The 27,995-nt window shown below is 34.4% G+C and overlaps 1 protein-coding gene and 1 long non-coding RNA gene across 3 annotated transcripts; both read right to left on the bottom strand.

Moving 5' to 3' along the window:
* Positions 1 to 46: 46 nt before the first annotated feature.
* On the bottom strand, positions 47 to 25,879 carry LOC125673345 (BTB/POZ domain-containing protein 17-like). 2 transcript variants are annotated; one of them, XM_048909890.2, is made up of 5 exons: positions 25,641 to 25,879; positions 22,873 to 23,174; positions 15,601 to 15,699; positions 2,164 to 3,070; positions 47 to 1,881 (listed from the first exon to the last, which is right to left on the bottom strand). In XM_048909890.2, exons 2-5 carry the CDS (start codon positions 23,082 to 23,084, stop codon positions 1,684 to 1,686), a joined length of 1,416 nt encoding a protein of 471 aa, XP_048765847.1. In that variant the 5' UTR covers positions 23,085 to 23,174; positions 25,641 to 25,879; the 3' UTR covers positions 47 to 1,683. The 2 variants fall into 2 exon arrangements, with proteins under 2 accessions (XP_048765847.1, XP_048765849.1); XM_048909892.2 differs by having other exon boundaries at positions 25,676 to 25,879.
* On the bottom strand, positions 11,218 to 15,331 carry LOC130052583 (uncharacterized). The gene is made up of 2 exons (XR_008800928.1): positions 13,837 to 15,331; positions 11,218 to 12,888 (listed from the first exon to the last, which is right to left on the bottom strand). It is a non-coding gene; the product is annotated as an uncharacterized LOC130052583 (long non-coding RNA).
* Positions 25,880 to 27,995: the final 2,116 nt, after the last annotated feature.

The following is a 27,995-nucleotide window of genomic DNA, read 5'->3' as shown; positions in this document are numbered from 1 at the left end:
AAACTTTGTGCATTGCACATCACCTTAAAGACATAAATAACAATCATATCTGTCACTGTTTAATGTTGACTAGGTTTTCTTCAGAACAATAAATATATGGCATTATTGGGTTATAAGCACATGCAATGACTTAACAGTAATTAGAGGCAAATATGAATTCACTGTAGTTGACAACTTTGTGAACATGTTTCACTGTACTAAATGTATGTGAAGAATTTCTTTATTGTCTGTTCTCATCTATGAATCATTCCCAAGCTATTGTTAGTCATCGGATCTTTCTTTAGTGAAAATTTGAATGAAATCCAATCTACAGTTTTTATGAAATTTTGTCTGCAGACATATACAAACATACACGTAGCCTTGGCAGGGCTAATTATAGATGACGAGATAATGCACCTATTGGTATTGAAAGACAATAACAAAGAAATGATGATAGATTTACAATTCATGAAAAAAAAATTTTTTACAGCCATGCAAGCATAGTAAAGCAAACTTCTAATAGAGCATTTTTACTTTCGTATATTAAATACTTTTAATATCATGCTTATGTCTTATACAATGTATTAATGCATCTGTCATGAAATGCAATTCTACATGTAGTAAAATAACTTAATAAATAAATAATTGGATAATATAATTAATTGGATAACATAATCACATCTGTGTAAAAAATATTTTCAAATCTGAGCTTAAAGTTCTCAGCTCTTCAAATAAAATTATAATCACTACTATTAGACAGTAAAAAAAACATGATTTATATATACTGAATTAGAAATCTTGTTTTACAACGATTCATATAGAAATACATGTACCTGTACATACAATTTCTAGGTAAATTTTTCTCTATAAAACAAAGTTCCTTACATTACAGGGTTCGAAATTAACTTTTTCAAGCACTAGTCCGTACGGACTAGTCACTGTTGATGTTCACTAGTCCGCAAAGCATTTCACTAGTCCGCCCAGTATATCATAAAATGATCTTCATTTTAATCAAACCAAACACATCAGTTGCAAACAATTCAATTTCTGACACCTACAGAAGAAAAAAGAGACCACCATATTTTATTTCGTATTCAAAATCTTCAGAAGCATACAATATTAACCTCCGAGTTAATCCTTTTATAAACGTCCATAAGTGCGTTCGAGATCGATATTCCTGTTGTTTTGGTGCTCAGATTTTAGAGTCACAGGAGTTCGAAATTTTATCAATAAAGTCAATAAAATTCACTCGATTGACCAAGTCATGAGCTATAGTGTTATGAACTACTGTGTTAGAGTCGCGAATGACGAGAACATGTGCGCACAAACGTGCATGTTCTCAGACCACACTACTTGCAATTCTTACACCTAGAACACGTTCTCGTGATGTGTACTCGGCGTTCGGAATCGGCAGGAATTTGACAATTTGTGTTCGAAGAACGGCGGTCTCGAACACACTCCATGTGTTTGGAAGATCAGGATGTCATAGTCATGCAAACACTTGACCATGCAGGTAATCAACCATAAGTTCAAACATCTAAGAGACTCAGACAAATCTTCCTAAAAATCTTTCCGGATTTTCACTAGTCCGTACGGACTAGTGCTATAGAGAGTTCACTAGTCCGACACGTTTTTACTAGTCTCGGACTTACGGACATGAGTTAATTTCGAACCCTGCATTACGTTTTCATAAGCTAGTTTGATTTATTTCTTGGCCCCGTCTTTCCCTTCCACCACACTCAGGACTTTCAGGAACAGAGTGGCCTCAAAGCGCCCATTCACAAGGTAGGAGGAATTGTTCTCCTGAAACTTTTCCACAGATATCACATCCTCTATCTCCAGTTTGGGGGATTTCTGGCAGAAGTTGTGAGTCTTGGTCACTGTGTGGGCAGCATACTGTACCTGAATTGGAGAGAAAAAAAACATACAAGACTTTTCAATGTTTGTAAATGAGTGTGCATGTATCGTGTATGTACAGGTATAAAGCAAGTTTTCCTCTGATCAATTTCTACACTGAGGACATTGTATTCTTTATAAGATCTATGACACTGAACACTGTAAATTGTTGTCTCCTGTTTCCTTCATACACAACATGAACTGTGCATGATAAAAATCTTTCCAGTTGCTATTCTAAACACCTTCTAAAATACATGGTCATCACTCCATCTCTCTAAATTTAAATACCTGGTTTCTTTTCCCATAAATGACCATAGTGACTTCCACAGTGAGAACCTCTGGTGTTAAGATGGGATTCATACGTCTAACAACAAGAGTTGTCTTCTCATTGTGTTTTCCAAGGTAGGTTTGGTACAGCATATGTGGTTGAAAGTACCCCTTAGGAAAAAACTCCACATGAAAAGAAGCCTTCACTTGGTCGGTTTTGTTACTAGATGGGTTGAACTGAAGGGGCACTTTGAAATTATCAACAATTATTTTACTGTCAATTTTGGCCTTGACCTGGTAATTTATGAGGGTCAAATGGCAGGCTATTCCATAGTCAGGAGAGCTGTAATTTCTGTGGGTTTCCATCATTGTGGATGAGAATTTATCCACATCTTCACTTAGAAGTGAGTGTCGTCTGTATGCCTGTAGAAATTTCTCGCAGAACAACTGATAGTTTTCTTTATACAGATTTGAACTTTCAATGTCAAACAATTGTTTAGGAGTCATGAAGGAAAACCTCACCAGTGGCAATAACTCTTTCAAGACCTCGTTTACATTCTCTTGATGAGCAAACCATTCGGCAAGTTCCTTCCACAGGTGATACTCACTTTCCACCACAATATCAGAACTCTTGAGGAACTCCTGAACTTCGACCCTATTCAGTGTCAGCCAATCAGGAGAATTCTGTACAATATGGAAATTTGAGAGGATGAATTTGAAGGTCTCCTCCTGTAGCTGATTGTAGCCAGTGATTTTTGCATACTGATACCAGGACAGAGCACGGTTAGTGTCGGGAGATTCCACCACATGTTGTAGCATGTACTGAGCACAGGACTTGCACAGAGAACGAATGCAGTACTTGTCAGACAGAATTAGTACTGGCAGTACAGTGGTTGTTGTCAAGGTGATGCTCCCACAATACACATACCTGGCAAAAGATAAAGATGTTATAGATTTAGCTTGGTAACACAGAGATAAATCTTATATTCAGACAAGAGGTCCACAATGCACTATCCATGACTGCAGAGACAATGTAAATGAACAAGAATTAAATATGCTGCAAATATTTTTTTTCCAGCAAGTCTCGTATGCTTTTTTAAAAATAAATTTAATACGCAGTTTTGCATGTATACAAAGGATAATGACAACAGTAATGAGCAATCTGTTTTAAATCCCGATCAACAAGCATTCTGAGAGTATTGCATGGCAATACACTGTACATATAGTCCCCTACCGGTTGCAAAAATCACTGTACCACAACAATATTCAAAGTTCATTATGTAGGTTACGGTAAAAGGGAAAATTGGGGAACCAGGATAGGAATGGTTGGAAATCAACTACTATTCGAGTAGAGACTAGACCTAGAAAAAAGACAAATTTATAATTAGCTTTAGGTCTTTAACCAAGTCAATAAACTGTGACATGTAGATGATCATGATATTTTTCTAAGTCCAAGGGCCATAACTAGACGAAATTCAAACATGATCTGTAACTTGTGATGGCAAAGCAATGTACCAAATATCAAATGTATATCTGCAAGCACAACCAAACAAAGTCTGGAAAACTGATAATTCATGCTATTTTTCTATGTCCAAGGGCCATAACTAAGTGAAAAATCAACGGACCGAGACGAAATTCAAACTTGATCTGTAACTTGTGATGGCAAAGCGACATACCAAATATAAAATAAATATCTGCAAGAACAGAGAAAAAAGTGTGGAAAACTGGACTGATGGACAGACGGACAGAGCGCAAACCTAAAATCCCCTCGACTTCGTCGGTAGGGGACTAATAATCAGTAGGTATGCTGAAGTAGTAAACCAAATGATCATTTATTACAAAATGGGCTTATCAAATAGTAAAATATTTTTATCTAAATGTATTACCCTCCATACATTAGAAATAAAGCATAAGAGACCACTATAATGGGTTAATTTGCTAGAGCTTCATATGTATGAAGCCTAAGTTCAATTCCAGGCTACCATAAAACTGAGTTAATGAAATTGGTAGATACTGTTCTTCCAATAAGAACTTTGCATTAAATGTGAAAGTTTAGGGTCTTTTGGTTGACTCTTCAAAAACCAAGGTCGGATGTCATTGGTATGATATATAGAATCCTCAATGCCAAGCATAAGTTTATATTTGCAGCACTTCAAAGTTGGTGACATATGAATGAAAGATTTGAAACTCTAATGAGCCAACAAGCCAAACATTTTGAAATTTAATCAATATTTCATGCGAATTTCTCGCTGCAGATAAGACCAGAAACTGTCGCAATATTTTTCCAGAAAGCTACTGTAACAGATCTGCAGCTAGCGAAATTATAAAGTAAATTTCAACATAAAATGGACTTAAAATTAATTTTTCATGTTGATACAGTTACCATTTTGAAGTAATAAGCAACATAAAACATATAACCAACAAGGTCCTTGACTTAATTTACAGTGACTATCAATAAAAGATACTGTAATCAGAATATAATTTAATTCTTATTGTATCCTTGTCTCTGATTGGTCAAATTCCAATTGAGGAACACAGGTTATTTTTGTATAACCTGGTTTGGTCAGCTGGTTTGGTATGTGGACACACCCCCTTGACAACCAGATGTCGGAACTATTTTTTTCTCTCTCTCTCTAAACTTCTATGGAATAGAAAGTCAACGTGCACAATAAGATACTTCGGTTTGATACACATGTTGTTTTCTCGTTGTCAATATTAGCATCTAGGCCTACTTGTACGCAAATCACTTTTATTAAACATCTTTCTCTGTATGTATGGTCGAATAATACTATTGATAGATTAAAACAAAGATATTATATTCGAATTAATGATTTTCCAAGTAAGCATTACCCTGCTCATTTTGAAATACATTTCTCACTGGGGAAAAGAAGGGGGGTGCATTGTTTCATTCCTTGATCCGTCTTTCAACAAAGCAAGCAAAAATTCATACGTCACATTTTCTCACATGACGTCAGACACATTGACATGTGGATGCTATTTGTTACTTGCTTACATATTTTCTTGTGTCGGATTTACTATTAGCGATAACATTGCATACAAGGGTAAGTTTGCATTTAGTAGAAGTTTTCACAGAGTTGAAAGCCGTAAATTATTGCATTTTCTGATATTTGAAGATTTATTTTGGGTAGGCCTAAACAATGCAATTTCCCGTATTTTCTCAATCTGTCGGAGATGAGCGACTTCAAAGTCGATCTCTATCTCTAAAGGGCAGCGAAATACTCATTACATGGATAGTCTACACATATTTTCTATCATGATAAACTTCACTTTCGATACAATATTTTGATAAATGGCTAGGCTCCGTAGAACTAAGATTAAAGATGGCGACCTTTGGCTTCGCAGCTAGATCTAGACGCTTCGTGTCGCTGTTGCTAAGTAAATCATTGCGCAGCTTGGTTGACTTGTATTTTTCCGAGTGTATGTACATTTTGATAAACGAAGGTTAGCATCTTTGTCTCTTGCATTAAATTATAAGGAATGACTTTAATTCTGGGGCAAGTTATACGAGTATAACCTGGTTTGGGTCAGTTTACGCTTTTTTATAATCCGCTTTGCGGATTATAAAGTGTAAACTGACCCAAACCAGGTTATATTCGTATAACTTGCCCCAGAATTAAAGTCATTCCTTAATTACAGTGACTATCAATAAAAGATACTGTAATCAGAATTTACAGTGACTATCAATAAAAGATACTGTAATCAGAATTTACAGTGACTATCAATAAAAGATGCTGTAATCAGAATTTACAGTGACTATTAATAAAAGATACTGTAATCAGAATTTACAGTGACTATTAATAAAAGATGCTGTAATCAGAATTTACAGTGACTATCAATAAAAGATGCTGTAATCAGAATTTACAGTGACTATCAATAAAAGATACTGTAATCAGAATTTACAGTGACTATCAATAAAAGATGCTGTAATCAGAATTTACAGTGACTATCAATAAAAGATGCTGTAATCAGAATTTACAGTGACTATCAATAAAAGATGCTGTAATCAAAATTTACAGTGACTATCAATAAAAGATGCTGTAATCAGAATTTACAGTGACTATCAATAAAAGATACAATCTCTACCCAGAGTTGTCGTTCCTTGCTCTCACTTACACCTCTGTTAACGTCTCAAAATAAGCAATGTTATTCCACGTCTAAATCCACTTTTTTTTTACGGCTAATAAAACTAAGAACTATTTTATAAAATATCTGGAAAATGTAGGACAAGCAACTATTTGTAGATTGTTTTCCATTACTATATATTCTTCATGTACCTATGTATAGGCCTGGTGCAATAGATCTACCCAATATCCACGTTTCAACCCAAATCAATGCTTATTGTGTCACAAAAAGACTTGACATCTGCTCAATATTTATTTATTTACGTATATTTTTGTAACTGAAGTCAAAACCATACTTTATTTGAGCATACGTGCCATTTTACAAAAATCTTGTAAAACCCTTGAGACGTTTACAGAGGTGGAAGTGAGTGTAAGGAACGATAACTCTGGGTAGAGATTGTAAAAGATACTGTAACCAGAATTGAAAGGGTGGGTCATTTCTTTTATTATAATCGGTGAGTGAGATTTTCTTGAATGAAACATACATTAAAGTTGTATGGTCCGAATATTAATAATTTTTTACACTTTATAAAAACGCTGTTAAATCATCGCACATACATATTTATAAAGCTTTACGATATGCCATACATTATTTCACCTGTTTTAACCAGAATTATTTTATTTTAAATCGGTATTTACAAACTCTGCCATTTCTAATGTATGGATCAAGTCACAGTCATGTCCAGTTCAGATTCATCGCATCGGTGGCTTATCTGTGTAAAGCTGTGTATTTTCTTACTACAGTACTGTACCATAAGCTTAAGAGAAATAAAAAAAAATATTCCTTAGTAATTTTTCGTTTTCAGACTTAAATTCAAACAGTTGTGTCTAAGGCCACAGTTTTTTTTTGTTTCTTGGTTTACGGATCCGCCGACCTTAATTTCTGGGAAATCGGGGAAAAAAAATAAATAAATGCAAATTTCTACTTTTTTTTTTAATTCCATCGATTCTACCCAACGAGTCAAACTGAAAAAGTTTTACGAATAGAAAATCGTGAAACGCAAATCTATTGATTTGTATTTGGTAATCACTATTCGTTTTGCGAAATATCTTTATTCCGTATTTTTAAAAACCATGTAAACAAATATGGCCACGATGACAGTAATGATACCTGTATATCGTTCTTGTCGACAAAATATATGCCAGATGGCATTTCGTCACCCCCAAAAAGGGAATTGATAGAAATATATATTTCTCATACAATTGGCGGTATTTGTGCAGTGCTATTTGGGTGTTTAAGGATGAGGGGAAAGGTACAGTTATTAGCGACTTTACTAGATAGGATGTTCTATCGTTAAAGTGATAATGTCCTACGGACCCGGTTTGAGTGCGGTGAGTGCCTGTCCCGAGATACAGTTTTTATTCAAACTAGTGACTTTATACCACAGCAGTACATGCCATAATAAACATATTTGAATACATGTACGTGCATATCTGCCATCAAAAATCCAAACAGGGAATAGAACAGTGTGAGAAATTGTTAGATGCTTTCGATACTATAAATGAATGCGCGTAAAAAATATGACCAATTCCCAGATGAAACTTGGAAAGGTATGCATATTTCTTGAAATTAGTATACCTTGTGTATTGGTGGAGAGAATTTTAGTACCAAATAAAAATGAAAAACTGAAAACACTTTTCAAAAAAAGTGGTAGAAAATATTCTAAGGGCATATCTATGTGTGAAAATGGAGTTAAAATTATTTCATGGGGTATGAACATTCTGAAATTAACAAGATGTGTTTGTGAAACACAAATGCCCCTGATAGTGGCCAATTCCGAAGATGGCCAAGGTCACAAGGGCAAATATCTAAAAGAAATGCTCATGTACAATATGAAAGCTCTAATATTTACCATTTAAAAGTTATGACCAATGTAAAAAAGATAAAATAAAAGTAGATCAAAATGTCAAGGTCAAAAGGTTCAATACCAGTGGAAAGGTCTTGTAACAAGGAATACTCCTGTGAAATATCAAAGCTCTATCTCTTACTGTTCAAAAGTTTCTAATGTATGGATCAAGTCACAGTCATGTCCAGTTCAGATTCATCGCATCGGTGGCTTATCTGTGTAAAGCTGTGTATTTTCTTACTACAGTACTGTACCATAAGCTTAAGAGAAATAAAAAAAAATATTCCTTAGTAATTTTTCGTTTTCAGACTTAAATTCAAACAGTTGTGTCTAAGGCCACAGTTTTTTTTTGTTTCTTGGTTTACGGATCCGCCGACCTTAATTTCTGGGAAATCGGGGAAAAAAAATAAATAAATGCAAATTTCTACTTTTTTTTTTAATTCCATCGATTCTACCCAACGAGTCAAACTGAAAAAGTTTTACGAATAGAAAATCGTGAAACGCAAATCTATTGATTTGTATTTGGTAATCACTATTCGTTTTGCGAAATATCTTTATTCCGTATTTTTAAAAACCATGTAAACAAATATGGCCACGATGACAGTAATGATACCTGTATATCGTTCTTGTCGACAAAATATATGCCAGATGGCATTTCGTCACCCCCAAAAAGGGAATTGATAGAAATATATATTTCTCATACAATTGGCGGTATTTGTGCAGTGCTATTTGGGTGTTTAAGGATGAGGGGAAAGGTACAGTTATTAGCGACTTTACTAGATAGGATGTTCTATCGTTAAAGTGATAATGTCCTACGGACCCGGTTTGAGTGCGGTGAGTGCCTGTCCCGAGATACAGTTTTTATTCAAACTAGTGACTTTATACCACAGCAGTACATGCCATAATAAACATATTTGAATACATGTACGTGCATATCTGCCATCAAAAATCCAAACAGGGAATAGAACAGTGTGAGAAATTGTTAGATGCTTTCGATACTATAAATGAATGCGCGTAAAAAATATGACCAATTCCCAGATGAAACTTGGAAAGGTATGCATATTTCTTGAAATTAGTATACCTTGTGTATTGGTGGAGAGAATTTTAGTACCAAATAAAAATGAAAAACTGAAAACACTTTTCAAAAAAAGTGGTAGAAAATATTCTAAGGGCATATCTATGTGTGAAAATGGAGTTAAAATTATTTCATGGGGTATGAACATTCTGAAATTAACAAGATGTGTTTGTGAAACACAAATGCCCCTGATAGTGGCCAATTCCGAAGATGGCCAAGGTCACAAGGGCAAATATCTAAAAGAAATGCTCATGTACAATATGAAAGCTCTAATATTTACCATTTAAAAGTTATGACCAATGTAAAAAAGATAAAATAAAAGTAGATCAAAATGTCAAGGTCAAAAGGTTCAATACCAGTGGAAAGGTCTTGTAACAAGGAATACTCCTGTGAAATATCAAAGCTCTATCTCTTACTGTTCAAAAGTTATTAGCAAGGTTAAAGTTTTCAAAAAGTAGGTCAAACTCCAAAGTCAAGGTCACAGGGTCAAAATGTTGGTTGGTACCCATGAAAAGGTCTTGTCACAAGGAATACTCCTGTGAAATATCAAAGCTCTGTCTCTTACTGTTCAAAAGTTATTAGCAAGGTTAAAGTTTTCAAAAAGTAGGTCAAACTCCAAGGTCAACGTCACAGGGTCAAAAATGTTGGTACCCACGAAAAGGTCTTGTCACAAGGAATACTCATGTGAAATATCAAAGCTCTATCACTTACTGTTCAAAAGTTATTATTAAGGTTAAAGTTAAAAATGGTAAATATTAGAACTTTCATATTGCACATGAGCATTTCTTTTGACAAGATCTTTCTACTGGTACCAAGATATTTGCCCTTGTGACCTTGGCCATCTTCGGAATTGGCCATTATCGGGGGCATTAGTGTTTCACAAACACATCTTGTTTATCTATTATTTAGAAGTGATTTAATACATGGTTTGTTTGTTTTTACTCACGAAATGATTTTAATGATTTATTGAAAATAAAACGTTAGATATCAAAAATGTTTATTTAAATTTTTTTTTTCTCCCGACCGACCCTAATTTTTAAAACAAAGATCCGTAAACCAATAAATTAAAAAATTGTGGCCTAAGTTATATATGTCATGTTCGGATTCTATTGACGCGTGTGGGGCTATTTATAGACACCTAACAGATTCACAAGCGGCAAATTTATTTATGAGTACCTCCTATTATTACTTTTAAAAAAAATTTTTATCACTGTTTTCTTTTACATGCAAATGATGTCATGCATGTAAAGTTAATAAAAACTAACTAATCTGCTTTAAAGTAATTTTGTACAAAAATAACATAGATGAACATCGGACCATACAGCTTTAATAACATATTAATTTAAAGGAAAATCAGACAGGTAAAGGTTTTCACATTCAATTTTTTTTACAACATGTAACCCAGAATGTTTCATGAAATACGCCAGTTTCCAGATACGAACTCTTCTGTATAGGAGATGCATTTAGTGGAACTTTGAATGCCTAAGTGGGACAGAGTGGATATGCAGCCAACGAGGAAGACGATGAAATGTATTAAAAGCGGCTTCTCTTTAAATATGTAAATGTGGGAAATACTAAATACTATCGAAAGAAATGTTTTACCGAAGAGGAAACATACAAACAATGTCATATTTGCAAGAAATATCTTGGATATGGTACTAATGACCAGCGAAATAACGTGATAGGATAAGAATTCTATGTATTTAATTACTCCCTTAATACTTATCACTTACTTAGTTTGTGTATCAGTCGAATTCGGGTTATCAAACAGCGTATGAGAAACTTACTGAGTACATTCACTTACACTGTGATGAATATCTGTCCCACTCCCGCGAGTAAACAAATTCTTTCGCGCCTTACTATGTACGAGAGTTCTCCAAAGGGAAATAACTCGGACGTATCTCGAAACCGGCGTATTATTTTTTATCAATCTTTTGTCTATAATTGTACCTCAGTGGATAAAGTGTCAGGTCAGTGACCTGCAGATCCCGAGTTCAAATCAACCCAAGTCTTTTGTTCATCATTTATTAAAATAATAATTTGAAAATCATATCTTTTATACAAAATTGCCTATATTGCTTTTTTGACATGCAGTTTTATTAGAAAGCAATCTGAAATAAAATTAAAGCCCCTATTGGAATCAAACCCATGACCTACAGTTCAGTAGACAATGTGCTAACCTACTGAGCTTCTCAGCTAAATAGTTAAGTTTAAACGGAATAGACAAATACATGTATGGCTGATATTTTGATTTTCACTCACGTTTTAAAATGGAAGTCTGCAGCCATTGACGATGTAGAGTACGTACCTCCTTAAATCTAATCCTCAATACTTAATGCAAAAATTCTTCATTTTAATTACACAGACTTTACTTTTTTTGATACTGTATGCCAAAAACCTTTTAAACCAAATTAGAGGATCAAATGCCTCATTGGTCACCTGTGCCCAAGAACTGTGAAAATCTATAATGATTTCCCTGTTCTGCACATATTTCTGATATTCATTACCAGTATAAAACAGGGTGTATTCTTAAAACACAAATGCCCCTGAAGTGCCCATATTAACGAAAGACTTTACATATATTACATTAATACTATACAACAATTTAGGACTATAGCTCTAGAAATTCACGATTTTAGTACACTCCTCTCTGCTTTTCCTCAATATGCATTTATATATATCATCAAAATTAAAGAATGATTCTTCCAAATGATAGGCATTTAATTACTATAACCATTTTGGCATCTGCACTCTTGTACCAAAACCCCTACCTCAAGGATTATGAATTTACAAGTATGGCAAAGGGCCCCATGCTCCTTCTAAATATCCATTTAGTTTCAATTCAATGCATTAAAGAAGATTCATTCAAATGTCTTACACAATAACACTATATGACAAGTTTGGTCCTGCCCTGCAGTCAGACCCTCTACCTATAGGATCATTCATTTTTTATCAAAGCCTCCCTGTTCTACATGACTATGTAATGAGTTTTCCTTGCACAATTGAAGTTGTGAAAAGATTTTTAAAAGTTGGTCAATTTATAACAGACCCCTATAAGCTCCATGGGTGTACGAATGCTGAAATTTACAATTTATGTCACCCTTATCCCAAAGATGCTGCATATCGAATTTGAAAAGAAATAGAAGGGTTATTATCAAGAAGATTCTGGTGGCCTAAAAATATAACATAAAGATAGAGTTCTAACACTTTTCAATATTCAATCCGATGAACGACAAGTATCTATAAATTTGAGAGCCCTGTGTTTATGGTTATTAGTATATTTAACAAACTTGTAGCTGAACTGTTTGTGTAGTGGTTTGGGCTGTATGGACTGCATATTGGTCTGGATAGTTCAGTGGTTAGAGCACCTGACTAGTAATGCAGGAGTGCCGGGTTTGATTCCCAATCCTGCCGTAAATTTCCTCCTTTTCTTTAATATTTAGTGCTATTGACCGCCCCTGGTATTGCAGATGAAAGTCCTGCCAGAGGCCTGTGTCTTTGAGGGCAAAGACAATTTAAGGAGGGAGCAATGCAGACATACTAGTGGTTTAGGTTATATGGTCCATAGATATTGGCCTGAATAGCTCAATGGTTGGAGAACTTGATTAGTAATGTATGGGCCACAAGTTCAATTCCCAGTCCAGATATAAATTTTCTCCTATGATTTAATTTCCTGTTAAAGCTGCAAGTAAAGTAAATATATCTCTTTAAATTTTGTCCTCTAATGTACATGTGCAAACACTAACTTTAATTCAACAATGACTTGACCTTGGACATATTTTTCAAATTCTACATTACATTTTATTATGGTGCTTATGTTTCTATTAGAAATAAAAATATCTACAATAAGAAAAAGCATTTTATCAATCAAAAATGAAGAGCTAGTTTTTATATTTACTTAAGGTCAGGTTTGCAACAACAGGGAGATAACTCTTGATATACCTCAGTGCACTTCGCGCTTTATAACGTCATAATGAAAAAATGTGTCACGTACGTCATAGTTGAATCGAGGGAAAATGTCATAATATTGACTTGTTATGATCTACTACCGCTGTCAAGCGTCAAGTGGCGTATGTGTAACCCTCTATGACAAAATAATAATAATGTTTCTCAAATGATCATTTACAAATTATTTTCTTTGATATTATAAAAGTCTACAATTTTTTATATATACATATGTAGTATGTGCTACAGTTAATTTCCATTAAAATTATGTTGTGACCATGTAATCTCTGTGAATCTTGCTAGGGAAAGTAGGATTTATTTTGATGCTGTTATAATCGATCATTATTTGTGAAGAGTATCATCAAAGACAAGGTTCGACATTAACGAAGCTAGGAATTTTTACAACATTCACAAGCATTTTTTAAAATAAACCTGACAATGCCCGGCTCTCTAATTACATGCACTTCATATTTCAATGCTATGACTCGGACATCTACTTGCACTGATAGAGCGATTTATTGCATGAACTTTGAAATGTAGAAAACGTGACTGATATGATCATGTAAGAATAAAAAAGGGGTCTTCTCTAGTACATCTTAAAATACTCTTAATTTTTTCTGAGGATCATTTGCATAACGTCAACATAAAACATATCTATTAGTGTCATTTTTACTAACTAACTTACCACCTCTAGATCCACCACTGACCAGGCTCTATATTGTCACGAAGGTTACAGTTGCATGTTCAACTGTGTAAACAAACATCAAGAATTGGGACAAGGAGAGGGAAATTATTTCAAAGATGTAGTATATAAGACAGGTTCGGGCTAATGTAACACGGAATTTATGACGAAACAGGACCATGGAAAACCGGGATATTGAAAATATTGTATTGAAAAAACTCAAAATCTTAATTTTTAATAAATGTAAATATTATTTTGGGGCTGGAATTGTATCTTATTCATGAAAATGCTCAATGCACTCTTCAAAAGTTGTACAATTATAAAACAAAGTGACAAATCGCATAAATAAAATTAATTCTTTTTAATTTTTTACCATGGAAACAGAGCCCGGTGGGTAGTAATTCTTAAATATTTAAGGTCCAAATATTATGTTTAATGTAAAAAAAATTCTGACGTAGACCTTGTAAATCTGCTCAATATACATTTTTTGTTGTCATGGCAACCAATTCGAATTTTATTCAAGATATAAAAAGTGCTATTTTTTTGTGTTTTTAAATAACAACTAGTATAATCTTAAAGATAACACTCTTTTAAAAAATTCTACCAGCTTTTTACCCCATAAGTTTGCCTTGTGTAGTTTTGATACCTCTAGTATTCCCTTTTGTACAAAGATCCCGAAAATGTAAAACATCACAAAAACAACAGGTACTGTGAGCAATGCTCACTAAGAATACCCCCCTCCCCCGCTTACCCCAATCTCCCAAAGGTATAAATTATCTCTTTTCTGAGTGTAAAAATATCAGCAAGGTAGAAGACCTGTGAATAAACATTTGTTATGAAGAAAACTAAACAAATCCATGTGAAAATAGAAGGCAATTTTGAGCTTGAGGTCAAAGGTCAAGGTCATACAAAGGTCATCATTTTACTTGACAGATTGTCTCATGGTGATAATGTCAAGGTCATAAAAGATGTCATGAATATATACAACAAATCTTCTCATGGCAACACACCAATGTACAACTATGGTATGCCTTTGTAGAAGAAAATGGAAGATATAGTCTGAACACAAATCCATGGTATAAACCTATAATTTTGACCTTGAGATCAAAGGTCAAGGTCATAAAGAGGTCATGAATGTACATGACACATAGTCTCATAGTGATACACCCATGTCTTATGGTATGACTATGTCAAAACCCTATAATCAATTTTGATCTTGAGGTCAAAGTTCAAGGTCATATAGAGGTCATGAAGGTACCCGACACATCGTCTCATGGTGATACACTCATGTGTCAAATATGGTATGCCTATGTCAAAGAACAAAGAAGTTATGGCCTGGACAGGAATCCATTGTAAAAAACCTTTAATTTTGACCTTGAGGTCAAGGTCATGAAGATACTCGACACATCATCTCATGTTGATCCACCTGTGTGCCAAATATGGTATGCCTATGTAAAAGAACAAAGAAGTTATGGCCCGGACACGAATCTGCACAGACAGAGAGACAGACAGACAGACAGACAGAGTGATTCCTATATACCCCCCTGAACTTCGTTCGCAGGGGGTATAATAAGCCCATCTGATATAAAAAACCACACAGGCGATTTTTTTTTTTAAAAAGTCAATTTTTAAAAGATAAATTCCTACTGAACATACCGATATGCAACATGACTTTGTTCGCTACATGCCAAAATGTCGCAAACTTTACCTTAATACCTGCATCATATGTCATTTATTACTAAATTTAGCCTAAATTTGTATGCTTACCTAAGGAAGTCTTTGAAGACTGGTAAACATTCCTCGTCCTCTGTGAGGGTCACTTCAAGCTGGTTAGCCTCACGCCATCTGTCCTCATTCAACATGGCTCTAAAATGGAATGAAACAACATGCATTAAGTTCTTGCCAAACAGAACGAAAGTATTGCTAATGGAGTTTTCTTTTTACAGATAAAATTGCAACACTGGTTATTCAAAAAATTTATTAAACAAGATGAGCTTGTGAAACACTATGCTTCCGGAGGCAACAAAGAGCAATAATCAATGTCAAAAAAGAAAGGTCTTAACACCAGAAATGCACACATAAAATATGACAATTCTATCACTCACCATTTATAAGTTATCAGCATTAGTTATGAGCATTCTTGTCAAAAGGAATACACATGTGAATCAAAAACAGCCCTATTACTAAGCATTCAAAAGATGGCCAAGGTTAAAAGTTTATCAAAAGTAAGTAAAACACAAAGGTCAAGATTACAATGTCAAAAATGTTGGTACCAAAAGAAAGGTCTTGTGACAAGGAATACACATGTCATATATGAAAAAACGATCATCATCTATTCAAAATTTATGGCCAAAGTTGAAGTTTTTGCAGACAAAAAGACAGATAGATAGACAGACCAAAATTACATGTATATGCCCCTGAATCTCTGATTACGAGGGCATAAAAATTATACATCACAAAGCAATACTTTCATCCCATACTGTGGACATACCCTGGCGCCAGAGGAGAAGATTTCAACATATTTGAATCTGCATAACTTTCAGTACTGGACATTTGCCTATTTGATAACAGTGTGCGAAACTAACTTTTGAATCCTGTAAACATTCAGTCCGCAGTCATTTTATTTCCTATAGACCACAAAAAATCCCTATAGACCGTAATAAAAAAGCACTAATTTAGAATTAGCAAATGAAAACTGCAATATCTGAATATGCAAGATATACTGTGGAAAACCTTACAAATATTACTAAAATTGATTTGTCAGCTGTTTTGAGCATTCTAAAAGAATAGTTAAAGCCTCTGAGAGTTAGTGCTCAGTGGGTCCCCTAACTCCTTACGGAAGAGCAATAATGCGTCTGTGTAGAATTATGGCCACCATTAGTTACTTAGCAATTACGAACACTGTGACCAACGGCAATTAAATGACATCGTTACTGGTATCGAAACTCAGATTTATTTTTTAAACCAAATACTAAACGCAACAAGGTTCGGACCAAAGGTGCACGGAGCTGAAAGTGAAAATACATATCTAGTTGATTCTGATTCACCCCCTCCTCTTGTTAACTATGGAATACTCTGAATCAAATTATTCGTCATTAGATTGTGGAACATTTTTTTATGGCAAAGGGGTGGGTAAACAAATCTGTGTATTTTAAACACAGACATTTATACGACTTGGTCAGGTTTCATATAGACAAGTCGGTCTATCACTGTTTTCATCGATATAGACCGACGAGATTTTCTATAGACGTTAATTTTGCACACTGCTCATTTTGAATTGTGGCTTGTGGGAAACAAATCTGAAACTACACTACATGAGGATGCTTGCATATTAACTTGAGCTTAGGCCACCTTTAAAAAATCGTTTGCTTGCTCTATCCTGACCCAGCATTTAAAATATGGGTGAGCAGGTAGTAGGAAATTTCCTAAACTTTCAAAATCTATTGAACGCAGCGTTGTTTAGCTGGCACATGGTATGTTGTAAACATCAACCTTTTTTCAATTAAGTGTCAGTCACCAAGATGCTCCTCATTATGTGGTCCCATATAAGTTATGCATTTTAATGATCATGTAGTTGCATGATGTAAAATTAAAAACTGGCGTCGATGGGATGAGAAAATTCCCAAATGTTAATTTTTTTTATCTTTTCAGTCAGGGGGAGAGTGTACACAGGTAATTCTTTACAGGTGGCTTTATTCTGTCAGTTCTTAAGAAGAAAAAATCCATCTATATTCCTGGATTTCCAATGAAAAACTTTGAACCCCTACTGTGGCTCCAGAGTGTAAACAAACTTGAATGTACACTACAGACTGATGTTTGTATATTAGTTAGACATACTGAACCTTTGCCGTTCTTAATATGAAGTAAAATTTTTGGTTTTTTTTAATTCCCTATGTAAAACTTTGAACCTCTATTGTGGTCCTGACCTGATCAAGATTATCATATTGTGAACAAACTTGAATCTACACTACATGAGGATGCTTGCACATTTAAAAGTTAAGAAATCTTATCCACATTGTTAATCAGATTCAGATTACTCCATTTACCTGATCAAAATAAAGGGCTAAGTGAATGATACTGGTCAACAGGGGATGCTTACTCCTCCTAGGCACCTGATCCCACCAGGGATCCTTGTTTGCCCTACTCTCATTTTTGTATTTTTGTGAGATTTATGAGATTGATTGCTGTTCATTGTCTTCACTTCTCATAGAGATTTTACAAGAATATTCATATATATTATATACACTATGTAAAAGTTAAATATATTAGTATCTATGTAAAACTTTGAACACCATTGTGACCCCTCCATGGCCTTGGTACTTGTTTGAGGAAACTTGAATCTTCAATATATAAGGAAGCCTTTATATCAGTCCTGGCCTAAGATTTAAACATCCCACCATATTTTCGCCATTTTTTAATTATGTTCACTTGAAAGGTGGTATAACCTTTCAATGAACAAACTTGAATGTTCCATACCTACCAGTAAGTGACAAGCTTGATTGAAACAAGAGGCCCATCTTCTGATATATTGTAGATTATGCAAAAATTCTCACTAACCAAGATTCATCAATTAACAAATTTTGATGATGTTAAGTCAAATAGTACCTGAAAATTTAAATGTAACTGTCCAAAAGTAAGTCACAGTGACCTACTTTTGGTCGACACACTGAAAACTCAAGATGCATCAACTGACAAGTCAAATAGTATTCAAATATAGCCGTCAAATTCCAAAAGAAGGCCACAGTGACCTACTTTTTGGTCGACACACTCCAAAAACTCAGGATGCATCAACTGACTAAGTTTGATAATTGAAGTCAAATAGTATCTGAAATATTCCGATATCAACATCAAATTCTAAAAGTAGGTCACAGTGACCTACTTTTTGGTCAACACACTCTGAAGACTCAAGACCCATCAACTGACAAAGTTTGATAATTGTAAGTCAAATAGTATCTGATATATTAAAATATAGCCGTCAAATTCCAAAAGTAGGTCATGGTGACCTACTTTTTGGTCAACAAACTATGAAGACTGAAGATGCATCAACTGACAAAGTTTGATGATCCTAGCTTTCATAGTGTCCAAAATATGCATCTAAAATTGAAATGTGAAATTCAAAAAGTATGTCACTGTGATCTACTTTTTTTTATAAATATGTTTTGAGGCCTCTAGACACATCAACTTACAAGGTTTGATGGTTCTAAACCTCTTGGTATCTGAAATAACAACCTAAAACGTATTCATAAATGATTAGCCATAAAATTCAGAAAGTAGGTCATGGTGACATACTTTTCACATGACGCACTTCAAGGTACCATGATCAATCAACTGACAACTTTTGATGATCATAGGCTCAAAAGTGTCCAAGATATGCATCAAAATTAATAATATTTACCTGCGAAATTCAAAAAGTAGGTCACCATGACCTACTTTTGAGACAACATAATATTAGGTCCTAAGATGCATCAACTGACAAAATTTGATGGTCCTACCGTATATACTCGCCTATAAGTCGGATTTTTGAGAGTCAATTTTTGGTCCAAAACTCTATGTCCGACTTATAGGCGCGTCCTAAGAAGATTGGTGTTTTTCTGGGAGGCGTGATGTAGTGGTTTTTTTTTTTAAACAACTCCGACGATCATGGACTACCACACAAATGATTATTGTTCACAAATATCTAGACATAGTGTATTGTTTATGTATTTTAAAATCATGTATAAAGTACAAGTATTTACATATTTTTGTTTAGTTAAAAATTATTTACCCGTAACTAATACTTTCAATTCAACTCATCTATCGTTTATCGGTAAAATTGAATCACGAACCCGATTTAATATTGAAATATTAATATGTATACCGACTGAAATATATTTCATAAAAAAATGAATATTGTTAACAGATAATTTAGATCATCATTCTTGACTCTTAAAAACTCTATTGTTGATACAATGAATTATACCGGAATCCCACAGTAACAGTTTTCGCGAGGCGCGTGCCACTAAGTAAACACGGTCAGGTACTGGTAATTAAGAGACCATAATTGCTTAGATAAACAAGGGATCATTGCCCATAACAGATCAAGGTTTGCGTTTAAACCCCTAACACATATGGATTGGATATTGAGCACCCCATAATTATCAATTTCTCAAAATATTTGTTGAAACATAGGTAAAAACACTAGAGCATTGACTTGAAATTGTCAACCGATTCTGACAAAAATTTGTACCGACTTATAAGCGGGTCAATGGCAAATTCCTACAAAATAACCCTAAAAAATACAACCGACTTATAGGCGGACCGACTTATAGGCGAGTATATACGGTAGTCCTTATACTAAGCAAAATATCAAAGTTTTAATAAAACAAAATTTAAGGTCAACTTTGATGTGACCTTGAGACCACACCCTTTGCCCCAGGATGATGCCTTAAACAATTTTTTTTTTATCTACAACCTATCCTCATCCTTATGCATAAGTTTGGTTATAATTTGCCCAGTGGTTCTTGAGAAGATTTTTTAGCAACCACTACTTTTGTTTGCATTTTCCTAATTATCTCCCCTTGTTAAAGGACACAATGCATGTTTCTAAACTTTTTCATTTTTTTAGCAAAATTAACTCTTTTTATGCCTAAAACTACTTTAAATGTGTTTTAAATGAAATATTTTGCGTAGTTTTCGAGTTTGAAAGCGATGAAATTCAAATCTTGCGATATGCATATTTTCTTTCGCTAATTTGCGCGCCATTATGTGTGACGTCATATGCGCCCTCGGGTTTGAAAACATCTATTAGCCATTTCATAAACAGATTAGATTTAATCGACAAAAAACCAATTATCACGTTAACGGCTTGTAAATAATAATGCATTTAGATGTTTTGTGACGTGGTCGGGTGTACTAGTTGTCGGTAGAAAGGATTTAGACTGAGTATTTTTCAATTTTTCGAAGGAAGGTAGACATGGATGTTGTTTTTGTTGGAGCAAGAACTTTACCTTAAAAACACACCCAGTCACCTTTTCAAAAACCGCTTGGACAGAGATCCTGATAAACTGCGAGAAAATGGATATATCGAAACTATAAGCACTGGTAGGCCTATAGCATACATTCTGTTTTGCTCTTCAAATTCAATACACACTCGGATCAACTGACCTTCACCTTGTAACAACATATATCGACGATACAATGTAACTTCTACCAACTGGTAGATTTACACAGGCTGTCCAGCACCCTTGGACAAAAAATAAGGGCAAATTTTAGGGGTAAAATTTTTAAAAAATTAGGGCTAAAATTAGGAATTTTTAACCAAATTGCGGAAGTTTTAATTATTTAAAAGAACTTACCTTGTCAAATTTGACAATAAAGAAACTCACATGACACACAAATAAGATGTAAGTACAGGAAGGGCGTATTCCAGTGTTCCATGGTCTCAGCTATTATTGGCTATAACCTAAAATCTCAACTCTTTATCACAAAGTCACAACCAATAAACAGGCTTGACACATGGATCCACAGGTCAACTGCCTTTCACTGCATCAGCATTGTCTGAATAAAAACTGCAATCTACGTTAATAACACACATTTTCTATGAATGCATTTTGATTTTTCAAGACTGATAAAAAAGTAGGAATTCACATGAAAAATAAGGGCTTTTTTTAGGATTTCCCCTTGAATTTTACATTTTTTTAGGATATTTGGCAAAACTGAAAAAAATTGGAAATTTTTAGGAATTTTAGGGCCGCTGGACAGCCTGTTTACAACAACAACCCCAAAAAAAAAAAAAAAAATTAAAGATACAAAATAATTGAACTTTTAATTATACAAATAATATTCTATTGTACTTCCTAACTTTAAATTGAATTATAACATTAATTCCTTATTTAACTCGTAGCATCTTGAGTGCGTCAGTAGGTTAGATAACGCCGTGCTCCCCTTCGTACTTCCTAAAGACGTGCAGATCACAATTCAAAAATAGTAATAAGATTGCTTTATCAAAATAAAATAATGTGATTACCACTTTAAATTTGAATATTTTTATTCATTTGTGTGTGTTGTCTTTTTCTTTCTTTCCGAAATGCACTCGTGACAATTTTTTGGCATAGGGCCTAGTTGTCAACAATTTAACGTATCGTAATTTGTCTAATCCAAAAATAAATAATGATTGCACTGTTTATTTTAGAAAAACCGCGCCAATTACAGATGTATAAAGGAATAACATCACCAAACAGTTTGTAGACAGCGACCCATTTAAACATTATTTACTCACAATATTGCCGATTTCATACACGCTTTACTCGCTATATTTGGGTATTTACATCGTTATATGTGTGCACTGGTGGCGAACACATATAAAACTCGGACAATTTGTCAACATCGATTTAAATGTTGCCCATGGTAAATAAATTAGGCCCCTAAAAGTTGAGTTTTTAATAATATCTCGCAGTACTTTCACAATCCGAAGGGCGCATGTGATGTCACTGTACCACGTGACTACCTACCTAATTAACTAGACTTTTTGAAATCGGGGTTTAGATTTAAGTCTGTATTGTGGTTAATTATCGCAAAATTTCGGCAAACGAACTATTAGAATTAATTATTATAAGCATAAAGAAGACGAAATGCATGTAATGTTGTATACTTTGAAAACATGAGATATGTCCTTTAAAGGGTCACAACCCTAGTTTTACTACAAATGAAAGCCCTTGGGCCAAGGATACCCTGTGACAAATTTGACAAAAATTGGCCAAGGGGTTCTTGAGATATAGCCCTTTTCCCAAAAAGTTGACGCACACTGCACGCCAGACATATGGCCATATGATTAGCTCTTTGAGTCTTTGGCTCAGAAGAGCTAAAAAGGCCCAGTGGTTTAGGAGAAGTCCAAAATGTAAAACGTTTTTTTACAACAATGACAAAATATCATGGATAAAATTTGACCAGATAATCTCAATTTGAGTCTATAATTTGCCTCTGGTGAACATTGTAACTTTATACCATTAACTTTACTGTATTCTTGCAATCTAAATTTGCTTTAAAATGAAATCAACTTACTGAAAGACCTCACTAGCTGTGATTAAAACAAACTTGTGTGCTGCATAACGTGCCCCGCCAACCAGCAAAACAATATCACTCAGTGTCTCGGTGTCAAACAGTTCCTGAAATCGGTGAACAACATGTTTTCCATCATCAATGGTTTCCTTTGATCGGTCTTTTGAAGGAACAGCATCTGACGATGAACTGGAACATGCTCTCTTTGCATCCATATTGAAATCCTTAATTTTCAATTCATGGTGTAAGTTGACTTCAGGCGTTACTTGCAAGCAGCAAGTACATTAAACAAGATGAACCTCAGCCTTAAAAGTTAATAATTGTGTTTAATCAATCAAAGTATCAATCAATAAGTTTATTATTTTTTTCCAGAGCATAAACCAGTCATATACTGAGTTAGGATGGAGAACATGGATATTAGACAATTACTGACATTTTTAGGTTTATTGTACGATGCTTTGGCTACTTGAGAAGTACAATACTCAACAGGCCTGAAAGTTAACATTTTCTCCTAGGATAGCTAAAGCATTGTACATGTATTCACAAGAGAATGTCAATAATTGTTTTTAATCAAATCGCTGAATAATTAAAACAAGAGGCCCACAGGCCTTATTGGTCACCTGAGTATCAAAAGTATCATTTACAGGTCCCAAGGGCTATGAAATCTAGAAAATAATTTCCTGTTCTTAATACATGTGTATCTAATATTCAATTGTTAACACATTTGATATCTGACAATTTTAGCCCCACCCTGATACCAAAATCCCTACCCCTGAGATCATGAAATTTACAATTTTGGTAAAGGGCTATCTGCTCATTCTAAATATCCATTCACTTTCAATTTATATCAATAGCATGAAAGAAGACTTTTTAAAAATGTTTTACACATAAATACTGTATACCATCGACATCGGCTTCTAGAGTTATCAAACAATACTTGATCAAGTCATCTTCAGATCCGGTTTGATGTATAATTCTGAATTTAACAGTTTTCAGTTTGTTTTAGAAGTCCTCCTTTCTTTACTATTAATGCAAGACAAAGTCAAAAGTCAGTAGAGACACGAGTTTTCATGGAACAACCATAAAAAATATCCACCCATTTCAATTTGGAAATTCCCAAATCAATTTCGGTCCATTGTTTGAGAAATCAAATGTTATATTCACCTGGAAATCATGTGCAGGTAAATATAAAGTCCTCTGGGCACTTTTTAGGAGGAATACGATATTTAACTTAGACAGATATATGAAAATGACATTCGCTTGAATTTTGAGTCTGAAATCATATCATATCCCCAGTTTACAAATCTTACATGTATTCCAGAAATTTATGCAAATTTCATTCTAAACAAAGTATTTCACAGTGCATTTAAATACCAAAATTTTGTAGAATCCGACCATCATCTTAGATGGAATCCATATTCATGTCATTGAAAATTTATTATTATTTATTTTTCAGAAAATTTTCAATGACATGAAAGTGGATTCCATCTAAGATCTTTTCACATGAAACACAAAGAGATGTACTCCACGGGTGTTTTTCTCGGTTGTACGGGATATATTTACTCTCGCTTGAGAGAAATAATCGCGTTTTGGCGAGAATATCTCGCTATAGGGAAAGTGTTCCAAACCTGTTATTAGCATTTAATGGCATAATCTACATTGTGTAGTAAAAAGGTAAATACCACAGGAGTTCAAATTTTATCAATAGTCAACATGGTCAATAAAATTCACTCGATTGACCATGAGCTTTGCTATGCCAATGAAGAGCTCATGGTTTGGTCAATCAAGTGAATTTTATTGACATAATTCCTTGATATAATTTCGAACTCCGGTGGTAAACAGGTTGGGAACACTTCTCCCATACAGGTTGGGAACACTTCCCCTATAGCGAGATATTCTCGCTAAAACGCGATTATCCCTCTTTAGCGAGAAATAAACATTACCATAAACAGGTGTTTTGGCGTCTTTATTGAAAATAATGGCAAATCCCGTGCAATGCTGAATAAGTGCAACACACACTCAACATGATGTGAATTGATTCTATGAAATTGACAACATAGTTAAGAAATTTCATATCAAAGTTGCTGCGTAAGAGGGAAGCAGTCTGAAATCCAATACACATAGTGAGTGTTTTTGTTTTGATTAATATATTTGCAGAAGTATCAGACATTTTCGCACTTTTTTTTCTTTTCACATAAAACACAAAGAGATGTACTCCGCGGGGGTTTTTCTTGGTTGTACGGGGTATATTTACTCTCGCTAGAGAGAATGATAGTGATTTAGCGAGAATATCTCGCTATAGGGGAAGTGTTCCCAACCTGCTATAGCAAGATCTTCTCGATAAAACGTGATTAAATTCCGTGCAATGCTGAATAAGTATGACACACACTCAACATGACACACACATTGTCACCATAAAACTGACAACACAGCCTCAAGTATCTGTATTTACTAGGTTGGGAAAACTTCCACCACGGCGCAACGCGATTATCCCTCTTTAGCGAGAGTAAACATATCCAGTACAACCGAGAAAAACACTCGAGGAGTACATTTCTTCGTATTTCACATAAAAAGAAGAAAAAGTGCTAAAATGTTTTCCGCTTTTAAAAGTGCTACAGACATCTACAGAGCTCTCCTGACCTCGATTTCCATGGCGTATACATTTACAATACAAACGGAGATCATTTGCACAAAAAATATACAATTAATGAAAACAAAGGAATGGGAAATTTTTACCACTTATAATGAACTGTGGTCAAAAGGGGGCTCACCTCTAGTTTATATTCTAAAAACAAAATCAAATCACCTGCTGCACGGTAAAATGGCGAGGCGGGTGCAAATTAATTCGATCTATGAAACATTCGCGTTACACGTTCAGATGAATGACAAGAACAATCAGACTAGGACCTACATGTACATGTAACTGTTATTACTTATAAATTTTCCAGATAAAAGATAACATTTGGACTTAATTTAACGTACGATAGCATAACCCAAAATAAATAAACTGAATGAAAAAAAAAAAGCACATCCAAGGATTAGTAATCTTTGTAGAACAAGATTACTATCCTTGGGTGTTTTTTTTTTTCTTTTCTTAATATGTTATTCAGTAAATAGTAGAGGTACTCTCTCTCTCTCTCTCTCCATTCATATGTCTATCTATCTAGCCATCAATCCACAGGGGCGGATCCAGGAATTGTGGTTAAGGGGGGCGCCACTTTACGATGCAGTGGGTCCAGGGCGAAGCCCTGGTGGGGGTCCGCCCCCGGCCGGAAGCTACTGGATTTTACAGATTTTGTGGGCTTGAAATATTTCTCCTATTAAGTCATTTGTACTGTTTTCTATCACTTTATTAAGATGAAATTAATAAAATGACCCAAATTTTAAGGGGTTTTGGAAAAAATTAAGTTCTCCCGATAAAGTAATTCAAGAAATCAAAGGATTTTGTCATTTATTTCTCTGGGAGTGGAAGAAATTATTGCTTGTTTGATCGTTTAGTACATTTTCCGAAACAAGATACCGCGATTTACCTTAAATTTTAGGAAAGGGGGGGGGGCGGCTGCGCCCCCTCTAAATCCGCCACTGATCCATTGGAAATGTAAATATTCTAAAATTACTCTTTAATGTTTCATTTTAATGAAAAATGCGCATTCCTGTTACACTGTATTTCAACCTCTAGTTGAAAAGATTTCATGATCGCGGGATCTTTGTTTGCTTGCTTACAGAGCTCTACTTTGGGTGGTCATTGTTCACATATATCTTTATTTGCTTTTCAATTTCCTGTTTACTAGGATGTGGTTCTGGTAATTTTGTTTCTTAACTCCCCTAAATATGCTCTTTCATCCTGCAATGTTTCTCTCCATCTCTTATTTATCAACAGCAAAACTGTGTATAATTTAACTGCATGATAAAGTCCATCTTAATTTGCGGATAATTTTGTGTTGGAATATGGTGCTTCCCATGAGTACATAGTAACTTATTTCCCTCGCAGAAATCTGCTGGTCAAAATAACCATAGCACGACCATATATTTCCAACCTTTACATTTAACTCACCTAGCAAGAGTGCATAGTTAACTGCTGTTTCTCCTACAGCTTTCTAGATTTTCTTCATATAGAGCATCCTTTTCCTCGTCCCCATTTTCTTCTGTTGGAGTGTAGTGTTTAGACTAGAACTGTCTATCTGGCATACTTTGATTGAAATTTTACAATTTTAACAGGCATTCCTCTATTTTTTTTTTTTAAAACCCACTGTGATGTTTCATACTGAATAAATCATCTGTGCAGCTGATTTCCAGTCTGCGAGTCGCATTTCTATGGAGCGCCAAATTAACATAAACTCAAATAATTGAAGATGTCTTTAATCATTTGAAGATGTTAAAATGGAGCGCCAAATTAACATAAGCTCAAATAATTGAAGATGTCTTTAACCATTGCTCTCTTCAACTAAATTGTAGCGCCCAGTGAATTATCGTTCTCTTCAATCGATAATGATAACATTTAGAGATATGTTTCTTTCACTTCCGATGAGATAAATATCTTTATCACCCAAAGAGATATCTTTTTAAGAAAAAAAGATATCGCTCGATCTTTAACTTAAAGACATATCTTTATAAGAATTTGCATGAGATGTCTTTGAAAAAAAGTTCTCTAAACGTCCACTGAAAATAGCTCTCAATCAAAAAGAGATACAGCTCACTCCACTTATATTGAAGTCGGTTATATTGAACTATCTGTTATATTGAAGTTGAAATAAATCCCCCAGTAGCAGTATTTGTGTAGTTCAGCATTGGTTATATTGAACTTTGGATATAATGAACAATTCAGGTCAGTCCCCTGAAGTTCATTATATCCGGAGTAGACTGTATATATCTTAGAAGTTATAGAGATGTTTTTCTCGATTATTTTAATTCTGGTCGAATGCACATTGAATGCTCCACAAACCAAAAGATCGCCAAAATCGCACAACGAATCAGAGACAAGGGAATCTATATATACATTGTACAAATACAAATATTGTACGAACCCATGTTAAACTTGACACAATACTACTAGTCGGTGTAGCAATATCTTTTCACGCTGATTTAAATTCACAATTCTTATGTTCATTCTATGTATTCACATGTAG

Source organism: Ostrea edulis, chromosome 3, assembly GCF_947568905.1.
Source record: "Ostrea edulis chromosome 3, xbOstEdul1.1, whole genome shotgun sequence".
In the NCBI taxonomy this organism is placed as follows: domain Eukaryota; kingdom Metazoa; phylum Mollusca; class Bivalvia; order Ostreida; family Ostreidae; genus Ostrea; species Ostrea edulis.
Note: the sequence above shows the minus strand (reverse complement) of the source record. Positions and strands in the feature narration are given on the sequence as shown.